The 23,358-nt window shown below is 41.3% G+C and overlaps 1 protein-coding gene across 2 annotated transcripts in view; it reads right to left on the bottom strand.

The window, feature by feature from the left end:
- Positions 1 to 16,067: 16,067 nt before the first annotated feature.
- The window catches only part of BMS1 (BMS1 ribosome biogenesis factor), a 47,558-nt gene continuing 40,267 nt past the window's right edge, over positions 16,068 to 23,358 (bottom strand). For both annotated transcript variants that reach the window (XM_026481592.4, XM_026481593.4), the window contains exons 16-23: positions 22,568 to 22,756; positions 22,298 to 22,478; positions 22,048 to 22,106; positions 20,955 to 21,077; positions 19,867 to 20,014; positions 19,342 to 19,517; positions 17,128 to 17,289; positions 16,068 to 16,607 (exon numbers count right to left, since the gene is read on the bottom strand). In XM_026481592.4, the coding sequence (XP_026337377.2) occupies positions 16,377 to 16,607; positions 17,128 to 17,289; positions 19,342 to 19,517; positions 19,867 to 20,014; positions 20,955 to 21,077; positions 22,048 to 22,106; positions 22,298 to 22,478; positions 22,568 to 22,756 (1,269 nt within the window). In that variant the 3' untranslated portion in view covers positions 16,068 to 16,376. The remainder of the gene's footprint in view (positions 16,608 to 17,127; positions 17,290 to 19,341; positions 19,518 to 19,866; positions 20,015 to 20,954; positions 21,078 to 22,047; positions 22,107 to 22,297; positions 22,479 to 22,567; positions 22,757 to 23,358) is intronic.

The following is a 23,358-nucleotide window of genomic DNA, read 5'->3' as shown; positions in this document are numbered from 1 at the left end:
AGGTTAAAAATAACAGAATGTATGTAAAGCACTAAACACAGAGACTGGCCTAGAGAAAGTACCCAGTAGATGATAGTGGCTATGGTCAAGTTTACTGTTACTAGAAGGAGAAGACAGGCCCATTCTCAGAGGAGTGAGTGGCTGAGGCATGGGTGGTGGTGATCTCAAAGTCTGTTCCTTCACTTTGCAGTTTCAGCACTTTCAGGGCATAACTACTAATCCAACCACAGAAGACTGAGGGATACACCCAAGGCCAACATCCTACAAAGATGCCTCTTGCTTTCTTTCCTAGGAATATTTTATAATAACTCCCAGGGCAGCTCCTATGTCCTGGACCACGGAGAGAAAGTATATATGAGAGTTTCACAACATAGATTTGTTGAACAAATGTACAAATGCAGGGACGAAAGAATGATCTAGAAACCATGACACAGAGCTGCTCAGGTGATCTACTGATGTGCACTGGCATAGCCCACTGTGGGCCTCCATACCCAGCAGGACTCCTAGTTTCTCTGTCCTGTCCAGCAGAGCCTCCGTCACCTGGGCCAGTCTCATCCTGCCCTCCTCCACCTCCAGCCTCCTTCATACCTCTTCTCTTCCCTCCTCCTGCCAACTCCTGCTCTGGGACTCCAGGAATCCTTTGTTGACACCCACGGCTTCCTGTTGTCTGCTCCAGCACCTCCAAGCCTCACACCTCCCTGATGTGTGTCTAAACCTTCCCCACCTGAGTTCTGGGAGAAGGCTCAGCTATGGAGCCTGAGTGCGAACCCAGCTCTGCCAGATGGCTTCTCTGTCCCTCAATTTCTTCAGCTGTCCAATGAGGTTCACCTCGTCCCAGACTCACAGAGGGGGCTGGGCTTGGCACACAGAAGGTGCTCAGTAGCTGCACCTGACACAGGAGGGCCCAGCATACATTAAGGGCCCAGTGAATACTTGGTGACTGAGGAGAACATCACTTCTTCTAAGAGGACGGGAAGGAAAGAGGCCAGCGATTCTAAGATAGGTTTTGAGTTGGCTTTGAAGGACGGGCAAGCAGGCAGGGGGGCTGTAGTTCAAGGTGCAGAGACAAGAGGCTGTGGGGTGTGTGTGAGTGCATGTGTGTGCCAGGGCAGGGGCTGAGTGCGCCGTGAGGCTCACAGGACAAGATCTCTCTAGGACTTCACCCTGAGGCTAAAGCCAGTGGGACAGGTGTCTCTTCAGCAGGCATTTTGGCTCCCTTATTGGGATCAGGCCCTGGGCCAGGCCCTGTGGAAACCCCAAAGGCAAGACACGTGTGGCAGTCGCCTCCTCAGAGCTGGGAGAGCCCAGTCAGCTACAGTACCTCAGGGAAGCCCAGCGGCTGAGGGTCCAATGGAGCACCCCGAGCCCCCTGGATAGACTCAAGGAGGCTTCTGGTGGTGTCTCTGTTAAGATCAGAAGGGAGGTGGGCGCAGGGAGAAGGGCTGGGCTGGGGGCAAATGGGAGAGGAGAGGATGGAAACAGCGAGCTGTTGGTCTGGTTACTTAGCCTCTGTAAGCTGCAGGGCCTCATCAGCGAATGGGATGACAGCCATGCCTCCCTTTCCAGTAAGAGGGCTGAGAGGAAATGCCCGTAAAGCACCTGAAACTGGGCTCGGTGCATGGAGAGCTCCCCGTCCAGGCTAGCAGTGATGGTGAGGATGGTGAAGAAGGTCAGGATAGAGAAGGCAGCGTAGCACAGAGCAAGAGTGGCCGGAAAGTCTGTGCCAGGCACCCGAGGAGGGTAGGAGGAGCCTCACCACATGAAGAGCTGGATGTTGAAGACAGCAGAATGGCTGGCCACGAGGGACTCCAGCGACGGCAATATCAGGACTACGTGGCATCATTAAAGAAAGATCCAAGTATTAAAATTAAGTGGATACGTTAAGATTACTTAGAAGCACACCTTCCCATAATTGCAACTGTGGAAAAATGTACGGGCCTGAAAAAAAGCACGGAAGGGTCTAAGCAAGTTCACGGAGGTCCTTAGACCCTGGGGTTGGGAGTTGGGACTTTTCTCTCTTCCCCAAACCTGTTTGTGCTGCTTGTGTCTAGGACAGTCTCAGTGGCCCCTGTGATTTCAAGTGTTCTGTATCATCTGTGCTCCTCTCTCTTCACTCAGGGAGCCTGGATGTGCAAGGTGTCCATGCCTCAGAGGAATTCCTGGGGGCAGCAGCAGAAGCCCTGGCCCACCCATCAGTGTGTTCTGTGCAGTCCTCAGTCAGAGGCCCTGCGGTCAGCTGCTTATCCAGCCCTCCTGTGTCCACTCCCTCACCCCTGCTTCCTGGGATCACTCTCAAATTAAACACTTGATCACAAGACTTTTCTGTTTTCTTCTCTCTTTTTTTTACATTTAAAGTTTTAATCAGCTGGAATTGATTTTATAGTATGAGGAAGGAATTGATGTTTTCTCAGTGGACTCACTAGTTGTCCCAAGCACACCTGTTGAATAATTCATCCCTCTCCCGTTTCAGAATCGCCTTGAAGTGGCACCACCACTGCGGTCTGCCCGCTGGTCCATACCCCATGAGCCCCCTGGCAGGGCCCTGTTCCATCCCCTGAACACGACCCTGTGGCGGTCTCCTCCCCAAGGGACAGTCTCCGCCCAGGCATAAAATGCCTTCTTGGCAGCCTGCGCATCTCCTGGTGCCTCCGATCCCCACTTCCTTCCCCGAGCAGCCTCTCCATCTTCTCAGCTATGTTCCTTCCGCCTCTCCTCAGGCATGGGGCCACCCTAGGTCTGCCCTCCGTGCTCCCCTCTCTGGACTGTGAAGATACTCCCTGGTCCTCTCCTCTAAAACACGGACCCCAGGATGCATTTGGAGCTCAGCTGCTCTCTTGGGCACCAAACTCCTGCAGTAAACCGCCTTGCGGGCATCTCCCCTTCACTCCTCAACTCCAACCCCTGGGGCTTTAGTGAGCATGTGCAAGCACACACACACAGGCACATACGAGCACACGCATTCGTGCACATACCCCCCACACGCATGTATGTACACATACAGTTGTGCTAAAACATCTCTTTTACGTAGAAGAACCTCAGGCTCAAAGATGTGCCCAAAGTCACACAACTACTGAGTGGCAGGACCTGGATCTCTAGTGCTTTTAGCTCTACTCTGGGTGTTCTTTAATCACAGATTTACAAAAATACAGGGTTTCATAATAGGGAAATAAAATGAGAGAATCCACATTATGCAGTCATCCCAGTGCCTGGGAGTCTAAGTGCTAATGAAGCAATAACTGTAGTGAGTCATAATTATTATTGTCATTGTCAGCCATAGGCCTGGATCAGAGACACGGATGGGCTACCACTCCATCTCCATCAGGCAGGAGGTGGAGCTGGGAGCCCACCTGCTGTCCTTCTGCATTTGTTTGTCTTTGGTGCCCCCTCCTGGCCTCTACATGTAACTTCCGGTGATGAGGGCTGGGAGGGGAGCCCAGGCATGGTAGCATGCCTACCCAGGGACACTGGATACCCAGAATCACTCCGAGAGGTGGGACGGTCCTCCACCTTTATCCCCAGGATCATGAGAGAAAGGAAGTCTTCCGCACTGCTGGGAGCTGAGGCTGTCTCCTGCCTGAACACACATACGCACACACTCTTGCCCAGCCACAATACGTGCACACACTCTTGCACTCTCCTTCTCACATGGGAGCGTCCCTTAGACTTATACCCGGCTTGGCACCAATTACCATCAGAAAGACACATGGTATCAGAGCTGCGATGATTTCATTTGTTGACTGTATAGATGGGGAAACTGAGGCCCCAAAAGAGGACACAGCATTTGCTGACCATGCACCAGGACTGGGTGTTAGGGTAGCAAGGAATATGCCATTTGTGGTCAGTTTCCAGTTCAGAAAACAGCACCCTGGGACCAGTAAGGATGTTGTCCAGGACCTTAGCATCCACTGGGAGAAGCAGGTGTCTCAAGAAACAGACACAACAAAGTATCACGAGAAATAGGATGGACACCTTCACAGAGCCCATAGGAACCAGGACCCAGTAGGCAGGGGCTGATGGAGGGGACTCCGGGGCTGAGCGTGAAAAACAAGATGTTACTGGAGATGAAGAAACAAGCAGGGCACGATGGGCAGGGAGGACGGTGCTGAGGCTTGGGTGGGAGGAGAAGCATGGCAAAGCCCCCTGGAAGAAGGCTAGCGATTAACAGGATGGCGAACTGAGCTCCCTTTCCCCCAATTCCCACACAAGCACCCAGAAAAGGCAGCAGCAGCCATCACCTAACACGGGGCAAGGAGCACTCCCACAACTCTGCCAGTGTTAACCCCCCAGTATTCCCATTTTAACGTGAGGAACGGAGCACAAGGAGGCTTAGGAAGCTGCTTAAGGTGGTACAACTTAATGGTGAAGGCAGGACTTGAAACAGGCAGACAAGTTCTAAAACCCACATTCTTTTTTAAAAAAATATGGTAAAATATACATAAAACTTACCATCTTAGGCATTTTAAAATGCACATTTTGGTGGTATTATTAAGTGCATCCACACTGTTCTGCAATCATCATCACCATCTATCTCCAGAACTTCATCTTCCCAAACTGAAACTCCAAAGCCATTAAACAACAGCTCCCCCTTCCCCCTCCCTGTAGCCACTGGCAACCCTTATTCTACTTTCTGTCTCCATGAATTTTCCTATTCTAGGCACCTCATGCAGGTGGACTCATGTAGCATTTATCCTTTTCTGTCTGGCTTATTTTACTAAGTATAATATCTTCAGGGTTCATCCATGTTGTAGTATGTGTCAGATTTTTCCTTCCTTTTTCAAGGCTGAGTAATATTCCATTGTCTACCTACACTACATTTTGTTCATCCATTCATCCACCAACAGACGCTTAGGTTGTGTCCACCTTTTAGCTATGTGAATAATGCTGCTATGACCATGCGTGTGCAAATATCCTTGCTTTCTTTTTTTTAAGATTTATTTATTTGAGAGAGAGAGACGGTACGAGCAGAGGTAGGGCAGAGGGAGAGGGAAAGAATCTCTAGCAGACTCCTGCTGAATGTGGAGCCCCTTGTGGGGCTTAATCTCATGACACTTGATCATGACCTGAGCCAAAATCAAGAGTCAAATGCTTAACTGAGCCACCCAGGCATGCCCAAATATCCTTGCTTTCAAAAAATCCACACTCTCAGCACCATGTAGAATCACCTCTCATAAACCCCAGGGAAAATGGGCATCAGTATTGAAGGGCAGAGAATGAGAGGTGAGAGAGCCAGACAAGATTTGGTGCAAGAGAGAAAGAGCTGCAGACTGAGGAGGTGCCCTGAGAGACACCACAGAAGGAGGAATGCCTGCTAAGGAACAGGTGTGGGGCCTACCTCCCAGACACCCTCCATGTCAGAGCGGCAGCAGCCCCAAAGGTGGGGGGGGGGGTCTTGGCAGCTTGCAGAATCCTGTGTTCCTCTTCATTCCTGCTAGGCTCATCTTCACACAGTGGGCTAGCCAGTAGCCCAGGCCAGGTGGAAGGCAGCTGACCAGCAAAATCTATCAGAAAAGTGGACAGTGTCTCAGCAATAACAACAAACAGAGGCGGGGGCCCCCCTCCAACCCAGGGCAAATGTACCTCGCTATGCAACTAACTGCCAACCCCCCACTCACTGTGCTCTCTGCAATAAGGGAGCACTTACCTGGCAAGGCACAGTAAGAGCAAATGAAAATGTTCCAGCCTGGACAAACAGATCTGGCCTCTCTCCACTCCCTTCAGCCTAAGCAAACAGAGAAACATTGTGGATATGTTAAAAGATTCACTAGCTCCAAAGATGTGGGCCAACCATGCAGATAAGGCTGTTGAAAACAGGAGAATATCTCTAACTCGAGTTACAGAAATATTTGAACTCCTACCAGAGCCTTTGGAAACACTGGCCCTGTGCTGGGGGAGCAAGGAAACCACAGAACAGGAAACCAGGCTCAACAGAATGAGAAACAAAAAGACAAGGTTAAAAAATACATTTCGGAAACAAAATTAATTTCCACAATGGAATTTATAAAACATTTGGAACTCCATAACAATAAGGTATTTATACAAAAATTATGGACTTCAACAAAACTGGTAGAGAGAAATTTATATCATTAAATGAATTTGTAATTGGGGCGCCTGGGTGGCACAGCGGTTAAGCGTCTGCCTTCGGCTCAGGGCATGATCCCAGCGTTATGGGATCGAGCCCCACATCAGGCTCCTCCACTATGAGCCTGCTTCTTCCTCTCCCACTCCCCCTGCTTGTGTTCCCTCTCTCGCTGGCTGTCTCTATCTCTGTCAAATAAATAAATAAAATCTTTAAAAATAAATAAATAAATAAATAAATTCGTAATAAACACGATGAAAGAGAAGAGAAAGCTGAAGACAAAAAGCTGATGCGTGAAAAAGAAAACAAACACCAAAGTGAAAAACACTTTAGAAACAGACTACTATAAAAGCATAACCTGTTGGAAATGTCCAAAGAAGTATTCCGGGGGAACTGAATAGTCTTAAGTATATATGCATGTACCTAAATAGTATAAGAAAGATATAATTAGGGGTGCCTGGGTGGCTCGGTCATTAAGCGTCTGCCTTTGGCTCAGGTCATGATCCCAGGGTCCTGGGATCTAGCCCCGTGTCGGGCTCCCTGCTCGGTGGGAAGCCTGCTTCTCCCTCTCCCACTCCCCCTGCTTGTGTTTCCTCTCTCGCTGTGTCTCTCTCTGTCATATAAATAAAATCTTTAAAAGAAAGAAAGAAAGAAAGAAAGATCTAATTAAGCAAATAACCCAAGAAGATTTCTTAAAAAAGGAAGAAACAAGATATAAAGTAATTTAACTTAAAAACAACCGTAATAAAAGTAGACTTGATAGAATCCACAAAACTGGTTCCTTGAAAAGATCATTAAAATAAGCAAACTTCTGGAAGTCAAGCAAAAGAAAAAACGAAAATGTATAACTATGCAAACATTAGATTAAAAAGTGACACGACTACAGATATGAAGGAGATACTTTAAATCACAAGAAGATAGAAGATACAGCTTCATTCTGACCGATTTTGTTTATCTGGATGAAGTGGAAGATTTACTTGGAATGCATTAAATCACCAAAATCGGCTTACCAGGAGGCAGAAAATCTGAAAAGAACAATACACACAGAACGAATGAAGCAGGTAATGAAAGCATTACAGGGACTCCTTCAGCCTCCAGGGACAGGGGATTGCCATGATGGAGTTACCAAAGCACAGGAGGAAATGGGAAGCTCCCCAGTCCTCTCTACAAGATGAACACACTTTCTACAGGATCACACACACACACATATGCATGCCTGCACACAAGAGCTCATACACACACAGGCACCCTTTGCAATGATGCAGAAAGGTCCCCAAGACACATATACTAGCAAAAATAGAGAGTTCCCAAACAAAACAGTCCCACGTGTTGGTTTTTAAGACATCACATGGAGGAAAATAGCAGTATATAAATGTAAGTGCTAAAAGAGATCTGGAAGATGCATATCAGATCAGCACGGTCAGCTGTGGGGAGAATAATGAGATGAGAGGTTCGGGAGGAAATTACAGAGGAAACTGGTTCTGTTCACACTCTTCCTATATTGTTGGAGTGTTTACAAGCTGAATATATTCATATATTACTTCAAAATAATTACATTTTTTCAAAATAATTAAATTAAATGTAAATAAATCAATAAAACTAAATAAAACCATAACTAATAACTTGTAATATTAACTTGAAGAGAGAAGTAATAGTGTTTTTAAAGATTTTTTTAAAGTAATCTCTACACCCAATGTGGGACCTGAACTCACAATTCCAAGATCAAGAGTCGCATGCTCCACGGGCTGAGCCAGCCAAGTGTCACAAGAAAAGTAATAGTTTAACAATTACTAATTATTTTTAGGCTAAAGAATAAAAATTAAAAATTTAGAAAACATGTGGAAAGATCTTTTATAATAGGATATTTAAAATAGAAGGTCATTTTTTTAAATTAAAGAGGTGGGAATGAATCACTCAAACATGAGGACACAAACTCTCAAAGCCGTAAAGGAAAATACTAGATTAGATTGTATGGGCATTTAAAACCTCTGTATAAAGAAAAGCATCACAGACTAGTTGAAAGACTAGTATGTGTCATATTAGGGAAAAAATATAAGATTTGTAAACAACCACAAGATTCATATCCAAAATATATAAGGAGGTTTTACAAAATTAATATGGCAAAACAACCCAACAAAAAAATGAGCAAATGATATGCACAAATCACAGAAGATTATGAGAATGGCCAATGAACACTGGAAAACATGCTGAAGCCTTCTGGTTATCTAATAAAAATGCAAATTTAAACAATAATGAAATATTTCTTGTGCCTGCCCAACTGGCAAAAATTAAAAGTATTGAGCACATTTACCACTGGCAGGAATTGGGAAAATTCTCCATTATTTTTCAGGTAATTCCTCTTATCTATTGGTCTTTTCTCTCCTCTGGCAGTTGTATTAGATGAATGTCTCTAACTCTCCACCTCCTTGGCCTTTCCTCCTCTCTTCTAGAAGAGCCCCAACCTGATGCCCGTTCAATCATTTTTTTCTTTTGCTTTTTAAACTTCCCATCAAGTTGATCATTTCAGCACCCATATTGTTCATACACAATATCCCCAGCTGGTTCTTCTTTATAACTGCCTCTAGCCTCCTATTTCCAATATCCTCCTGAGGATATTTATTATGCACATGTAAATGCTTTTCCTGTCTTGTCTATTTATCTGCTCCCTCTGGTGTTCAGTTTGTGGTCTTTTCCTCTCTGGGTTTACTCTTCTCATGCTCTATCTCCCCCGGGGACTTCTCATGGCTTTTTATCTTAGGTTCTGGGTTCTATCAATTAATTATCCCTTTTGTGACATCTCTAAGGTTTGGGTTCATAGGATACAGCTAGCAGCCCATATTAATCAATCATCTTATTAGGAACCAGAAGCAAATTTACAAACAAAAGTCATATCATCAGACATTTTCATGGGTAAAGAAAACGGATGTATGCAGGCATTGCTGGTAAAAGTATGAAGTGTTACTCCCTTCGAGGGACAGATATTGTGGCAACATATTCAAATGACTAAAAAATCGATTGGACGTTCCATTATAAGATGGAACAGATCGGTTCTATTATAAGATGGTGTAGACTTGCCTGTCTGCTCCTTCCCTCTAAACATCACTAAATGCACTGGAAATAATCTAACAGACAATCATAAAAGGACTCTATAAGGTTGAATAGGAAGGCAGACTGGCCAGGAGGCACAGGACTTGAGGAATGACTTTAGGAGTAAGGTCCTGGGTTTTCTTTTTATCTCCCATTGTCTTAGTCCATTTGGGCTGCTATAACAAAAATACCATAAACTAGGTGGCTTGAACAACAGAAGTTCCTTTCTTACAGTTCTGGAGGCTGGGAAGTTTAAGATCAAGGCACTGGTAGAAGGTGGGGGAAGTAGAGGAAAGGGAGGGAAGGGGAGGAGAGGGGAAGGTAGAGAAAGGACTAGGCAAAGCATCCTTAGACTTGACACCTAAAGTACAATCCATAAAAGGAAAAATTAAAAAATTGGACTGTATTAGAACTGAATTTTTTATTGCTCTGCAAAAGATCCTCTTAAGATGATGAAAAGACAAATCCCAGACTAGGACAGAATATTTGTAAATCATATACCTAGGAACTTCTGTCTAGAACATAGAAAGAACTCTGAACATTAAACAGATAAAATTCAAACTGTATAAAAGAAATGAACAGATATTTGACCAAAGAAAATATATAGTTAGCAAATAAGGACATGAAAGGATGGTCAACATCATTAGCCATTAGGGAAGTGGAGAGCCCCAGGGAACAGGAAAGTACCAGGGAAATCATGGAATGGGAGGAGTTCAGAACAGTGTTTCTGAACTCCTGAGTCCCTCCTGAGTTGTGCATGCATAGATCTGACCCTAAACAGTGTATCACTGACTTTGAGAATGGACCTAAGAGATAGATCAATGTCCAGATCCCATACAGGCCACTGCATAATGCACACGTGAAACTGACCTTGTATAACACCACTAGAGCTTTGTAAATGGAACTAACAACTGTCAGAACTCATAGAAGGCTGATTAGGACTTGTGACTAAACAGCACTTACAGAGACATGCATAGGATTAAATGCTTGTATTAGAAAAGAAGAAAGGTCTCAAATCATTAATCTAAGCTTCAACCATAAGATATTAGAGAAGAAGAGCAGAATAAAATCAAGGCAAGCACAAGAAAAGAAATAATAAAGAACAAAAACCAATGGAATGGAAAATAGCAATAGAGAAAATCAATAAAACCAAAAGCTCATTCTTTAAAAAAAATCAATAAAATTAATAAACCCCTAGGAAGACTGACAAAGAACAAAAGTAGAGAAGACACAAATTACCAATATCAAGAACAAAGGAGGTGCTATCACTATAGACCTCAAAGATGATAAAATGATGATAAGGGAATCCTACAAATAACTCTATGCTCATAAATTTGGCAATTTAGATGAAATAAACTAATTCCATTTCATAATCTACCAAAATTCACTCAAGATGAAACAGATAATCTGAACAGCCCTATAACAATTAAAGATACCGAATTTATTGTTAAGAACACTTTTTAAAAAATCTCTAGGCCTAAGTGGTTCACTGCCAAATTCTATCAAACTTTTAAAGAAATAACACAAATTTCATTTAACCACTTCCAGAAAATAGAAAGGAAGAGAACATTTCCTAACTCATTTTATAAGGCCAGCATTACTCTGATACCATAATCAGATAAAGACACAAAGACTCTCTAGGTCCATATCCCTTACAAACACACATGCAAAAAATGCTCAACAAAACATCAGTGTGTCAAATATAACAAAACAGTAAAAGAATACTATGCCATAACCAAACGGGGTTTATTCCAAGAATGCAATGTTGGTTCACTATTTGAAAAATAAATCCATATAATCCACCATATTAACAATCTAAAGATGAAAACCACATGATTATATAAGTTGGGGAAGAAAAGGCACTTGGCAAAATTCAACACCCATTCATGATTTAAAAAAAAAAATCCCAGCTAACTAGACATGGAAAAGAATTTCCTCAAACTGAGAAGAGCAACTACAAAAAAATTGGGAACAAGACAATGATGCCCACACTCATCACTCCAATTCCACATTATATGCGAAGTCCTAGTTAGTCCAATGTAACAATAAAAAAAGGCATACAGCTGGGAAGGAATAAAAACTGTCCCTATTTGCAGACAACATAATGGTCTATGTATAAAATCCTAAGAAATCAACCAAGAACAACAATAACAAAAGACTTAGAACTAATAAATAGGTCTAGTAAAGTTACAGGATATAAGTTCAACACATGAAAATCAATCATTTCTCTAAAAACAGTGAACAATTTGAAAGCAAAATTTAAATAATTGGTATTATTTGCAATGGCTCTAAATTATTAAATTATTAAAAACCTAGACATAAATCTAATAAAATGCACACAGGATCTGTAGGCTGAAAACTATAAAATGGTGATGAAAGAAACCAAAGAAGACCTAAGTAAATGGAGAGAGATGGCAAGTTCACAGACTGGAAGACTCAACAGAGCAAAGTTGTCAACTCTCCCAAACTGATTCAGATTTAATGCAATCAAAACCACCACAGGATTTTTTTTTTATAAATGTAGGCAAGCTTATTAAAATTTATACCAAAAGGGAAGGGCCCTAGATGAGCTCCAACAATTTTGAAAAAGAGGAATGAATTTAAAGGAATCCCACTACCCATTTTGAGACAATATAAAGCTACCATAATCAGTTGTATGACAGAGTTAGACACATCGGGGTGCCTGGGTGGCTCAGTCGTTAAGCGTCTGCCTTCAGCTCAGGGAGTGATCCCAGGGTCCTGGGATGGAGCCCCGCATCTGGCTCCCTGCTCTGCTGGGAGCCTGCTTCTTCCTCTCCCACTCCCCCTGCTTGTGTTCCCTCTCTCGCTGGCTGTCTCTCTCTCTGTCGAATAAATAAATAAAATCTTAAAAAAAAAAAAGTTAGACACATGAATCAGTGGAACAGAACAGAAAGCCCAGAAATATACCCTCAAAAATATGCCCAACTGATTTTTGACAAGCATGAAAAGCTATTTCAATGAAGAAAGGTTAGTCTTTCAACAAATGGCATCAGAAAAATTAGTTGTGTGCAAGTTAAAAAAAAAACAAAAACGCCCCAATCCAAATCTTAACATCTTACACAAAAGTTAACTCAAAATGAAAATCATAAAGCTTTAAAAGTTTTAGAAGAAAACAGGAGAAAATCTTCTTAACCTAGGGTTAGGAAAAGAGTTCTTAGTCATGACACCAAATACGTAACCCATAAAAGAAAAAAATTAATAAAATTAGATGTGATAAATGTTTAAAACTTTGCAAAAGACACTGCTAATGAAAAGACAGCTGTAGACCAGGAGAAAATGTTTGCAAATCACGTATCTGACAAAGGACTCATTCCAAAATGTATAAAGAACTCTCTATATCAACATTAAGAAAACAATCCAAATAAAAAGAAGGTGAAAGGCTTGAACCTAAACTTCACCAAAGAAGTCCCTGTATAAAGGCAATTAAGTATATGAAAAGATGCTATTATTGGTCATTAAGGAAATGCAAATTAAACCACGTGAGATACCACTACATACCCACTAGAATGGCTAAAATGAAAAGTACTGGCAGTACCAAGTGATGATGAAGAGGCGGAGTACTGGAACTCTCTCCCTCTCATTGGTGGTAGGAAAGCAAAAATGGTACAGCCACTCTGAAGGGTCTGACAGTTCTATTAGATCATATGACCGACTCCTACGCCTAGGTATTTACCCTGGAGTAATGAAAACTTATGTTCACATAAAAACCTCCACACAGATGTTTATAGCAGTTATATTTGTAATTGCCCCAAACTGGAAAAAACCAGTGTCATTCCGTTAGTGAATGGATAACTAACTGTGGTCTACCTATACAGTTGGATAATATTTAGTAATTAAACAGAAAGCATCACTGATACACAGAACAACTGGGATGAATCTCAAAGGGACGATGCTTAGAGAAAGTAGCCGATTACAAGAGATTACGTGCCTTATGGTTCTACTTACCTGACATTCTCAAAACAAAGCTGTGGTGTGGAATAGCATGGCAGTAGTTAGCAGGGTGGGGTGGGGGACAGTTGGGAGGGCTACCTTGCATGAGTTAGTGCTTGGGAGAGAGAGGATTGTTTGGTATCTTGATTGTGGTAGTGGTTACATGAATCTATGTATGAGTTAAAATACATAGACTTACACATCTCTTTAAAATGGGACCAGAGGAGAAATAAAAATTTGAAAATCTGTTCTGTACTAGTCACTTTGCATGTAATCTCATTAAGTCCTTACATACTGCAAGATTGGTTATTTACCCCAACTTACAGATAAGAAACTTGAAATTCAGAGATACTCAGCAACTTACCTAGTCACATCACAGTGAGTGGCAGAGCTTGAAGTCCACTACCCAGATCCATCCCACACCTCAGCACTGGGATAGTCAAGCTCACCAGCAGCAGTGTAAGACGCTGGGAAAGACAGGCTGTCCTGTTCGTTGATGTCGCTTACATGTCCTGTTCGTTGATGGACCTGCTCAGCTCTAGTCAAGTGAACTGCAACACAAACACTGGGCTTCTTGGGCAGCACTGCTCTGCTTATATGGGTTGGACTTGGTTATTTTGAGGTATGTGAAAATACTGAACCGACTGTGTTCAATTCTGACCCCTCCCTAGATAACTCAATCCACTTCCAGGAAGGTGTTGATGTCTCTTAGGAATGTGTTTTAAGCCCAGATAGTAGGTCAACCTGAGCTTCGGACAGTATTCCTAACTACCTCCTCAGATGTCTCCATATGCCTGTCCCATAGGTACCATGCCCTAAAACTGAGTTCCTCGCTACCCAGCAGCCCAGTCAAAGAAATCCTCAGTGCAAGCCGACACCTAGGAGTCCCAGGGATCTTTCCTGAAAACCCCTTTTTCTCACAACTCTCAGATCCACATACCTCCAACGTTACCTCTTAAAGCTCTGGCATCCACACTTCTCCCTCTCTGTACCGTGTTCTAGCACTCCTGTGTCAGCCTCCTTCCAGGATTTACCTCTGGATTCCCTCTGCATTATTCTCTACCCAGCAGTAAAAGGAGTTTCTAAAAAATACAAATCTGACCATGTTTTCCCAGCTAAACATCCTCCAAAGGACTTTCCAGTATCTTGAGATAAAGACAGTTTCTTAATGCAGCCTTATCGCCTGCCTCTCCATTTCCTTCTCTATCTTCCTCTGCAGCTTCCTGCAACCCTCTGCCCATCCTGGCTCCAAACACACTGGCTTACAGGTATCGTGCTGCCTTATGCCACGGGGCCTTTGCACATACATTCCTGCTGGATGATATACTTTTCTTCCCACTCCTATCTTTTGCCAAGTTAACCTGCTTCTTCAGATCATGCATCAAAAGTCACTTGCTTCCTTTAAGGAAGACTTCCTAGACCTCCTACACTATACAGCCACACTGTCCTCAACATAGCCACTGGCCCTGCAGGCTATCAAGCAACTGAAATGTCTGCTGCTGACGAACTGGACATTCAGTTTTGTTTAATTTGAATTTCAATTTAAAAACTGGTACTAAGTTCAGTTATATTTGAAACAACGAAGGTATGTCAATCTTACTTTTAACACTATAAATTTAATGAAATCTAAGCATAAATCAAGTATTTGCCACAAAATTTAGCATCTGAATTAAGTTGCTATAAGCGTAAAGCATACACCCAAATTTCAAAGGATCGCAAAAAACAGAAATGTCGAATATCTCATTAATGATTTTTGTATTGATCGTATGTTGCGGTAACATTTTAGATATATTGGCTTAAAAATAAAAGTACTAAAATTCGTTTCACCCGTTTGCTCTTCCCTTGCATTAATGTGGTAGTACCGTATTTCTATCAGATTCAGAGGACATTGTCCAGAGGGGAAAGCCTGACCACGCTGGCCCTCCAGGCGGGGGTTCTCGCTACCTACCCTCAGTGGAGGGCAGAAGGGCAGAAGGTTGCGTGGACCGGGATCTGTCTCGTGAGTCGAGCCAGCCTTGTGCACCAGGCCTATCTTCAGTTCCATCTCTTCAGTCAGGAGTCCACAGGAAGGAAAAGAAATTTAAGACGATGGTAAAACAGCTCCACTTAGGTAACAACTCCCCTACAAGGATCTCATTACAAAGTTAACTTTCCCGGAACCTAGTTTGTAAAGCACAGCATCACATTCAAGTCCACCCCACCCTGTGACTGGCAAACCCCCTCTGCATCTGGGGTCTTGGGCAGGGGAAGTGTGTTCAGGAAGACACAGGGAGGAGACAGACAGCACGGCAGCAGCTCCCCTCCTGTCTTCCTGTACACTTGCTGCCAGGCCACGGCACCTTGGCAGCTAGGGAGAAATCGAAGCATATTCAGTGACAGAGCAGGAATTTAATTAATTCATCCCTGCATTTATTGTCCTCCTACAAGGTGCCTGACACCATGAGCATTCAGTTCTGGGTACAGAACCGGGAGCGGGCGAGCAGCACAGGTGGCCACCTCAGGAGGGAGTCGTTCAGGGCAGCACTGCCCAGGTATTTGGATCTCAAGGTCTTTCCACTCTTAAAAACGACCAAGGACTTCAAAGAGTTCTTCTTCAAGTGTGTTGTATCTATCAATTTTTACTATGTAAGTAATGAAAGCTAAGAAAATTTTAAAATATTTTTTATTAATTTGTTTTAAAAGAACACAAACTAGCCCATTACATGGTTAACATAAATTAACAGAAGCCGCTGGATTCTCCCATCTGTAGTCAGGCTACTGAGCTACCGCACATCACACGGCCTCTGGGAAACTCAGCTGTGCACTGGACCATACGTTCTTTTCTAAAATTTTAAAGCTGAGTTTTCAAGTCAATATTTTTCCCCCTCTGGAAGACCCACCATGAAGGTGGCAGAATAAGCAATTATCCACAATCATCAAGCATTCATCCCTAATGAAAACTATTAGGCCAAAATTAACAGGAAAGTATTTTAATGACATTTTCATAGCACAAACAATTAAACTGAGACAGGTAAGAGGAATGGGAAGGAATCTACAAAACCATAAATAATATTCCTTTAAATCTTGACAAAACCTAGATGCTGAGAATGAACAGGTGTCCTATCAGGAGAGTTTCCATTTCTCTTCTCAAAGGCACAGTGTGGGCGACAAATCCAACAAAGAGGCCTTTCTTGGGCTCCAGTGCCCTGTTGTCATTTACAAGTACTGTGATATTTGAAACCATCGATCTCTGCAGATGCAAACGACAGTGTCTGTCTGAAGCTCATTTTGATGGCTCCTCAGGCCCCTTCAGGCTGGACTTCTGATTTCTCCTTTCTTTCTGACCCTGAATTCGGAAGAGCTTCTTCCTGAGGTCCTTCTGCCGCTTCAGTTTCTCTTCCTCCTCCTTCTGCTTCACTTTGAAGTGTTCTTTATTGTGCACATGTCGTTGCTCCTTGGCCTTCTTCATCTTCTGACTGTGCACTGTACTCAGAGCATCCAGCAGTGCAAGGATCTGACAAGGACAAAACCCAGTGAACATCACGATACTCATACACCGTGCTTTCCTTCTATGTTTCAGGGGACCTAAACACCTCAGCTGATGTATCAAAACTAGAATCAATCCATGATCCAAATGAATATTAACTCAGGGAAAATTCATCCTGAACTAGGAAATCATAATTGCATGGAGGCATAAGTAGCAGCATATTTACTGAGCAAAATACTTAAATAATGGCCTTTACCACAAAACCACCTTTGTTAATCACTGTGGATATTACGTCCAACTAAGACAGAGTGACTTGCCAGCTGGGTGCCTATTACTCTCCATTAAAATGCGTAAGACACAGCATGACTAAACAAAAGAAATGGACTCTGCCCTTTCCTCTAACTTCCGGTTCTAGCGCCTCAAATAAGTCTGGCTCTTATCCTTCCCTGAAGAAAAATGAGAATGCAACGGAAACACTAACTGTGCTACTGAAAGCATTATTTTCACATCTAAATGCAACACGCAGGAAGCCATCTGCTGACAGTACCTTCCGCTCATGAGGTTCCCGTATGACGGCTGGTCTCAGCCTGTCCTTCGGCATCTTGCCTGCCTTTGCTTGGGTCTTAGGCTTGTTCTTAAATGGCAGGGCCTTCTGCAAGGCTTTTGGAATGTGCAGTTTATTAAAATGTTTCTTTTGCCTCACGATCGGCTAAAAAGAAAAATAAAAACAGCGATGTATTTAAATTATGATCTATATGCATTTAAAACTTGACTAAAATCTTCTCACTGGATTGACTTTTCCACATGATTTAACACCAGAGTCTGCTGATCATCAGAAATGGGAATTCAATCATCCATCAAATGTGATTGCCTCAATGGATGTACATTGCTCTAGGTGAAACAGACAAATACACAGAATATACTTACAATTCTCCCAAAAAATCAACTGTGTCCATGTCTACAGTATGAACTATGGAGATCTCAGCAGAGCAGATGAACATATTCAAAGTTTCTTTTAATGGAAAACCCACACCTTATTTTGGGGGACTGAGGTAGTTTCTTCTAGCCTAATAACAATAATCTGGGCGTTCATCTTCACTATCAACGTCTATGGATTTAAGGACACAGCTCTTCTTCTAATCAGCAGCAGCTTAAGTGTTCCCATCCCTGATTCTCATTAAAGAGTTTAACTTTATTCTGTTTCTGACGGAAGGCCAGCTGAGAAAAATGAGATTTAAATGACATATAAAGCCCAAACACTCTCTACATTCAATGTTTAAGGTAATCTAAATTCTATGCTTAAATTGAGATGACCAAAATTCTTAACTGCCTCAAAAATAGTTAATAAGTGGCAAGTCTTGCCCCAAGGTCAATGTCAACTATATAGAGAATATTTCTGCTATGTCTTTAAATTTATTATTAAAGACATCATCCACGATAATATTCAATATTCTCTGCTTACACCTAAAATGTTTAGAATGAAGGAACTCAGAGAAATCACATTCTGAAAAAAAGAGTAAGCACCACAAGCTAGAAGTGGTACTTGGAGGTACCATGTCCTATAGTATATTTTATTAGAAATTCATGTAACATGATTCAAAATTTTATTTTTAATTATTTTATTAAAAAAGTAATGCCTGGGAAATTTCTGTTTCTGGCAGAATGGCAGACTGATATCCTGAACCCCCTCTTATTTATAAAACAATTTATATTTATCCTGCATTAAAACAAATCTTTTCAAATGCACTGTTAACCTGTGAAGAAAATAATGAAAGTTCTGAAAGACCAAAATCCAAATGAAACGGGATTTTGAAAGGCACTGAGAACTTAAAATTAAAAAAATACTGATGATGCCAACTACTGGCAACTACTGTTGGAGGGAGTCTAACCTGGTAGTGTACACCAGAATACTATAGGCATCATACAGTGAAGCTGGACACATGCATACCCCGTACCTGGCAATCCCAACCTGGGGGGATCAAAGCAAAAGAAATGTGTGCACATGTACACCAAATAAGTTACATGTAAGTGTTCAGGGCAGCATTTACAATGGCCAAAAGTTGGAAATAATGTCCATCAATGAATAAACTGACATTATAACATAATAGATTTCTACTCGACAATAACCACAAATGAAAAACTGCAAGAACATGAATGAATCTCATAAAACTGAATGAAAAGAAACCACGCAAAACAGTATATGCTATATTTTATAAAACTCAAAACAGGCAGAACTAATTTACATGCAGGAGTCCAGAGAATGGCTATCTTTGAGGTGGAGGTGGGAGAGTGACAAGGAGAAGTCACAAGGGGGCTTTTGTTGTGCTGGTAATTCTATTGTTCCATCCAGGTGATGGCAATTTGATTGTGTTAAATTCATGAGCTGTATGTTACGATCCATATATTTTCTGTATTTATGTTAATACTGCACTACAAAGTTTATTAAAACTTTCCCCAAAAAAAAACCCACTCACATTGCTTCAATAAAAATTAGCACATTAATGTTTTTAAAAGTAATACATGTATCTGATGGGAAAAAAATAGTTCAAAAGAGCATACAATGAAAAGCTGGTCTCCTTTCCAACCCATGAAAACCCCTATTACCATTTTCCTGCATTCTTTCTAAAATATTCTATGAATATATATGTTCATTCAAATTTAATGGTAGACTTCCTACTTGAAAATTCAAACCATAGAAAACATTATGTACAAAGCATCTGGATGACCCCCATCTATGGAGCACGTGTGTGAGTGACTGTACCTTATACAAAGAGTCCTTGTTGGGCTTTAGTTTGACACCATGGGCAAGCCGGAGTTGACCAGTGGTCCGCATCCCTGACCAGGTGTCTTTCTCACCAACTGGCTTCAACAAAGATGTTACTGGGTTATAGAAGGCTGGAATGGAGACAGGATACCAGGTTCTCATGAAGACAATATCTGGAAAAAGAGATAACTTACTTTAACATTTTCAAAAGAAGATTCATAACCATCTTGTCAAACAAAAGAACAAAACACTCAATCCCAAACTTCTCTAACTGGCTGCACAGTTTTAAGAGAGACTTCACCAAGTAAACTACTCCTGAATATCACAAATCTTGTACTGGGTATGAATCACATGGCTCCACACCCAGCATGACTTGGAATACTGCATAAGATGCTCCAACCAGGGAGAGCTGGAGCCAATTCTAAATTTCAACAACGAACTACAACCTCTACTCCACACTGACTACAAATCAATAGTGAATGGTAACACGCTGTTATGATTACACCACAAAGTTATATTTACCACTCATCAGCAACTTATCCTCAAAGCTGGCTCGGAAAGCTCCTTCTGGAGCCCGGAGTGCTTTCTTGATCTGTCCCCTTATGCCACTGACAGTTCGAATCACAGCGCCTTCAAATTTGGCCACTTCCAAGGCAGAATTAAACATTCCCTATAGGTACGTGAAAAAAAATACGTGCACACAAAATCAGATATTTTACTTCTTAGTTCATAAATGAATCCTTGGTTTAAAAAAAACCAACTTCTTTAATAGTGATAAAATAATCAAAATGTTTTTTCCCCAGTAAGAGTGGAATTACTAGGTGAAAAGGAATACAATTCTATTTCATCTTCCCCAAAATAACATTAATCAAGATTCTACTGCAGGCTCATCAGCATGCTCATCACTGATATCTTTGTAGAAGAAAAGATCAAAAAGATATCTATTAGACTGAACTGGCCTAGAGAACCTTTGCTGTCATCGACCAGGGCTGGGCTACAGCTCATATCCTATGACTTAGGTGTGCATGCTCTGAAAATAAAGAGAGCTGGATAAATGCCGGTGACATTATTACCTGATATTACAAGAATATTTTATGATCATCTTAACTCAGGACTTTTATGGAAACCCCCACTAATAAGATTTTCAATAAATGTCACTCAAACTACGCTCCCACGTTATACTGCATAAAAGAGCATCCATTTCTCCATACCCCTGCCAACAAGTATTTTACAAAATGTCTATTTTTCTACTGAGGTGTTTAACAAACCTATGATTTCCCCCCTTTCTTAACACAAACCCAAAAGGCAGGAAAAAAAAAAAAAACAGTGAATGAGATTACATATTTTCAATATTAGTTCTGCCAGTGTCACATGGAATAAGGAATAACTTGATTAGTAAGTATCTCTATTAACGTCACCTTAAAATTTTCTGAGCATATTTAAGTAACATAGAGACCAATACAAAGAAGTAAACCAAAAACAGCAAAGACTAAGTTTATAAAAGATTCCAAATACTCTTTTGAAAACATCAGATTATATTTTAGAAGTATTTCATTCCTCCTTCAATAAAATATTCATTTATAAATATGTGAGTATACAGATATACGGACCTTAATGAATGACGTATTCTTGAAAATTTTATAAGGAAAACCAGTTAGCTTTAATTTCTTCACAATTTTTATGGATTTATCCAGATCGAGGACAACTCCCGTGGCAGCTATCCGGAAATCAGGCTGGGAAGAACCCCCAAAATTTGAATATAGGAATAAATCAGCAAGAGAAAAACTATAATTCTATGATGCAATAAATTACTAAAGTACATTTCACTTACAACCAGCTAAAATAGAACAAGAAAGAATATCTGAACATGCAAAGCAGTATTTTAACAAAACCAATTTCAAGCTACAATACATGTAAGCCAAACTAATGATGATGTCCTGAGTATTCTCTGGAGGGTGATTTTACTATAACATGATTTCAAAACAATGACCAATTTGGTATGGAAAGGAATAAGAAAATTTGGTTACAATGTTTAAGAAATTAAATCGTGGACCCCCAGGGGAGATTTCATCTGCTCATTATTCTGTTTTCTGTCAAATAGGGCCAATAAAACCTGCTCTAATTGATCAAATAAAGGCTGTGTGAACATACTTTGCTAAACCAGCATTACTAGGAGGTAGTCTTATGTAGCTGGTATCCGAAGTATCCTTAGAACCTAGTACAATGATTAGTACACGGTGAGCACTACTTAAATATTTTTAGAAAAGTAGGTTAAGCGACCGACTCTTGATTTCAGCTTGGGTCATGATCTCAGGATTGTGGGATCGAGCCCCATGTTGGGCTCCAAGCTCAGTAGGGAGTCTGCTTGAAGATTTTCTCCCTCTCTCACTCTCTCTCTGCCTCTGCCCCCCCACGCATATGTGCACACTCTCTAAAATAAATCTAAAGAAAGAAAGAAAGGAAGAAAGAAAGAAGCCCAAAAAATGCATAAAAATATAAAATATCATCAATACCATACTAATTCTACCTCTCCCTCATTCCCACATCCTACTTAAAAAGATGTAGGAAAATTAAAAGCAAAGAGAAGTTTGCTATAAGTACTAAAAATGAGTCATTTTCAACTTCAAGTTTCATGTACATGTTCCATATTCAAGACATACTTCTCAAACACAATCTGGAAAATCAAACATTCAAGATATTTACCATTATGCCACTGACAGACTGTACCGCCAAGAAACCAGTTCCCTGTGGAGTGATCGGACCTTAAAGAAAATAGGAAAAAGAAAGAAAGAAAAAGAAATACAGTGAATCACAAATTTTGGATTCTGTTTTACATATGTACTTCAATCCAAAAAAAAGAGAAAAATCTTATGAATTGGGATTTAATGGCGAAAAGCAAAACTATTAATGGCTTAAATTAACCTACAAGCAAGTTATTCCAATCACAAATTACCCCAAAAGGTTGCTCCACAATGCATGTGCTGTGGGGTGTATTTTAGAAGCCTTTGTCTTCCATTGTGGTCTTCGATATAATAGAGTGGAATAGTCTGAAACCTCCTCCACCCTACAGAAAAAATGATTGGATCTCGGGACTTGAGGATTTTCTTATACCAACGATGTTTCTTCAGACGCATCTGAGGGGAGAAGAGATTTCAATGAGATTAGTGGTGGAAGTATGTCCCAAGAACCCCAACTGTCGAAGCACGCAGCAAAGGGTACCTACCTGTACATATCCGACATTGCCTTCACTATTGCCCAAACCACCCAAAATCATTGGGTAATGGGGGTCAAAGTTAAGCACAAATTCACAGGGGACATTTTCTATCTCAATTCGAACATACATCCCAGGTCGAAAACCCTCATATTGAACTCTGGCTTCGTCATCTTGATCCTCAAATTCTGCTCGGTTAAGCTGTATATGAGAGCAGGAAAAAAAAAACCAACAATAAAAAACCGACAATGCTGTTATCTTTAACATATGTAAGATTAACATTTAAAAAAACGAGCACTTTCTCATAAAGGAACATGGACATAATCACTTACGCTTTATCCTAATTAAAAATAACATACATTCTTATCTGTACAGTTTGTTCAGGATATGACCCAACTGTCTTCTCCTTTGTTGCTCCAAGGTACAGCAAATGCGAACAACTCTGAAAGCAACCCTTATTGCTGGTCAGCCAACCAACACTCTCAGCTTCCCAGTCCACACTTTCTTTTCTTACTCTCCAATATCCAATATCCACTATCCAATATCTCCCTCCCTCATCCTCAGTCTCAGCCATTGACTGTTTCTTAGTTCACTCAAAAACTAAGCAGTCTGAAAGAATTTCCACAGCCATCTCTTTTACCAGGGTTTACACCCACATCCAGCCTTTTAGTATATCTTGTTTTTATTATATTACTTATTATATTATTGAAATTAATTAAAATTAAATAAAAATTTTAAATTCAGTCCCCTGGTCACAGTAGTCACATTTCAAGTGATCCGTATCAACACATGGCTAGTGGCTA

The sequence above is a fragment of the Ursus arctos genome, unplaced genomic scaffold (genome assembly GCF_023065955.2).
Source record: "Ursus arctos isolate Adak ecotype North America unplaced genomic scaffold, UrsArc2.0 scaffold_7, whole genome shotgun sequence".
Lineage (NCBI taxonomy): Eukaryota > Metazoa > Chordata > Mammalia > Carnivora > Ursidae > Ursus > Ursus arctos.
Note: the sequence above shows the minus strand (reverse complement) of the source record. Positions and strands in the feature narration are given on the sequence as shown.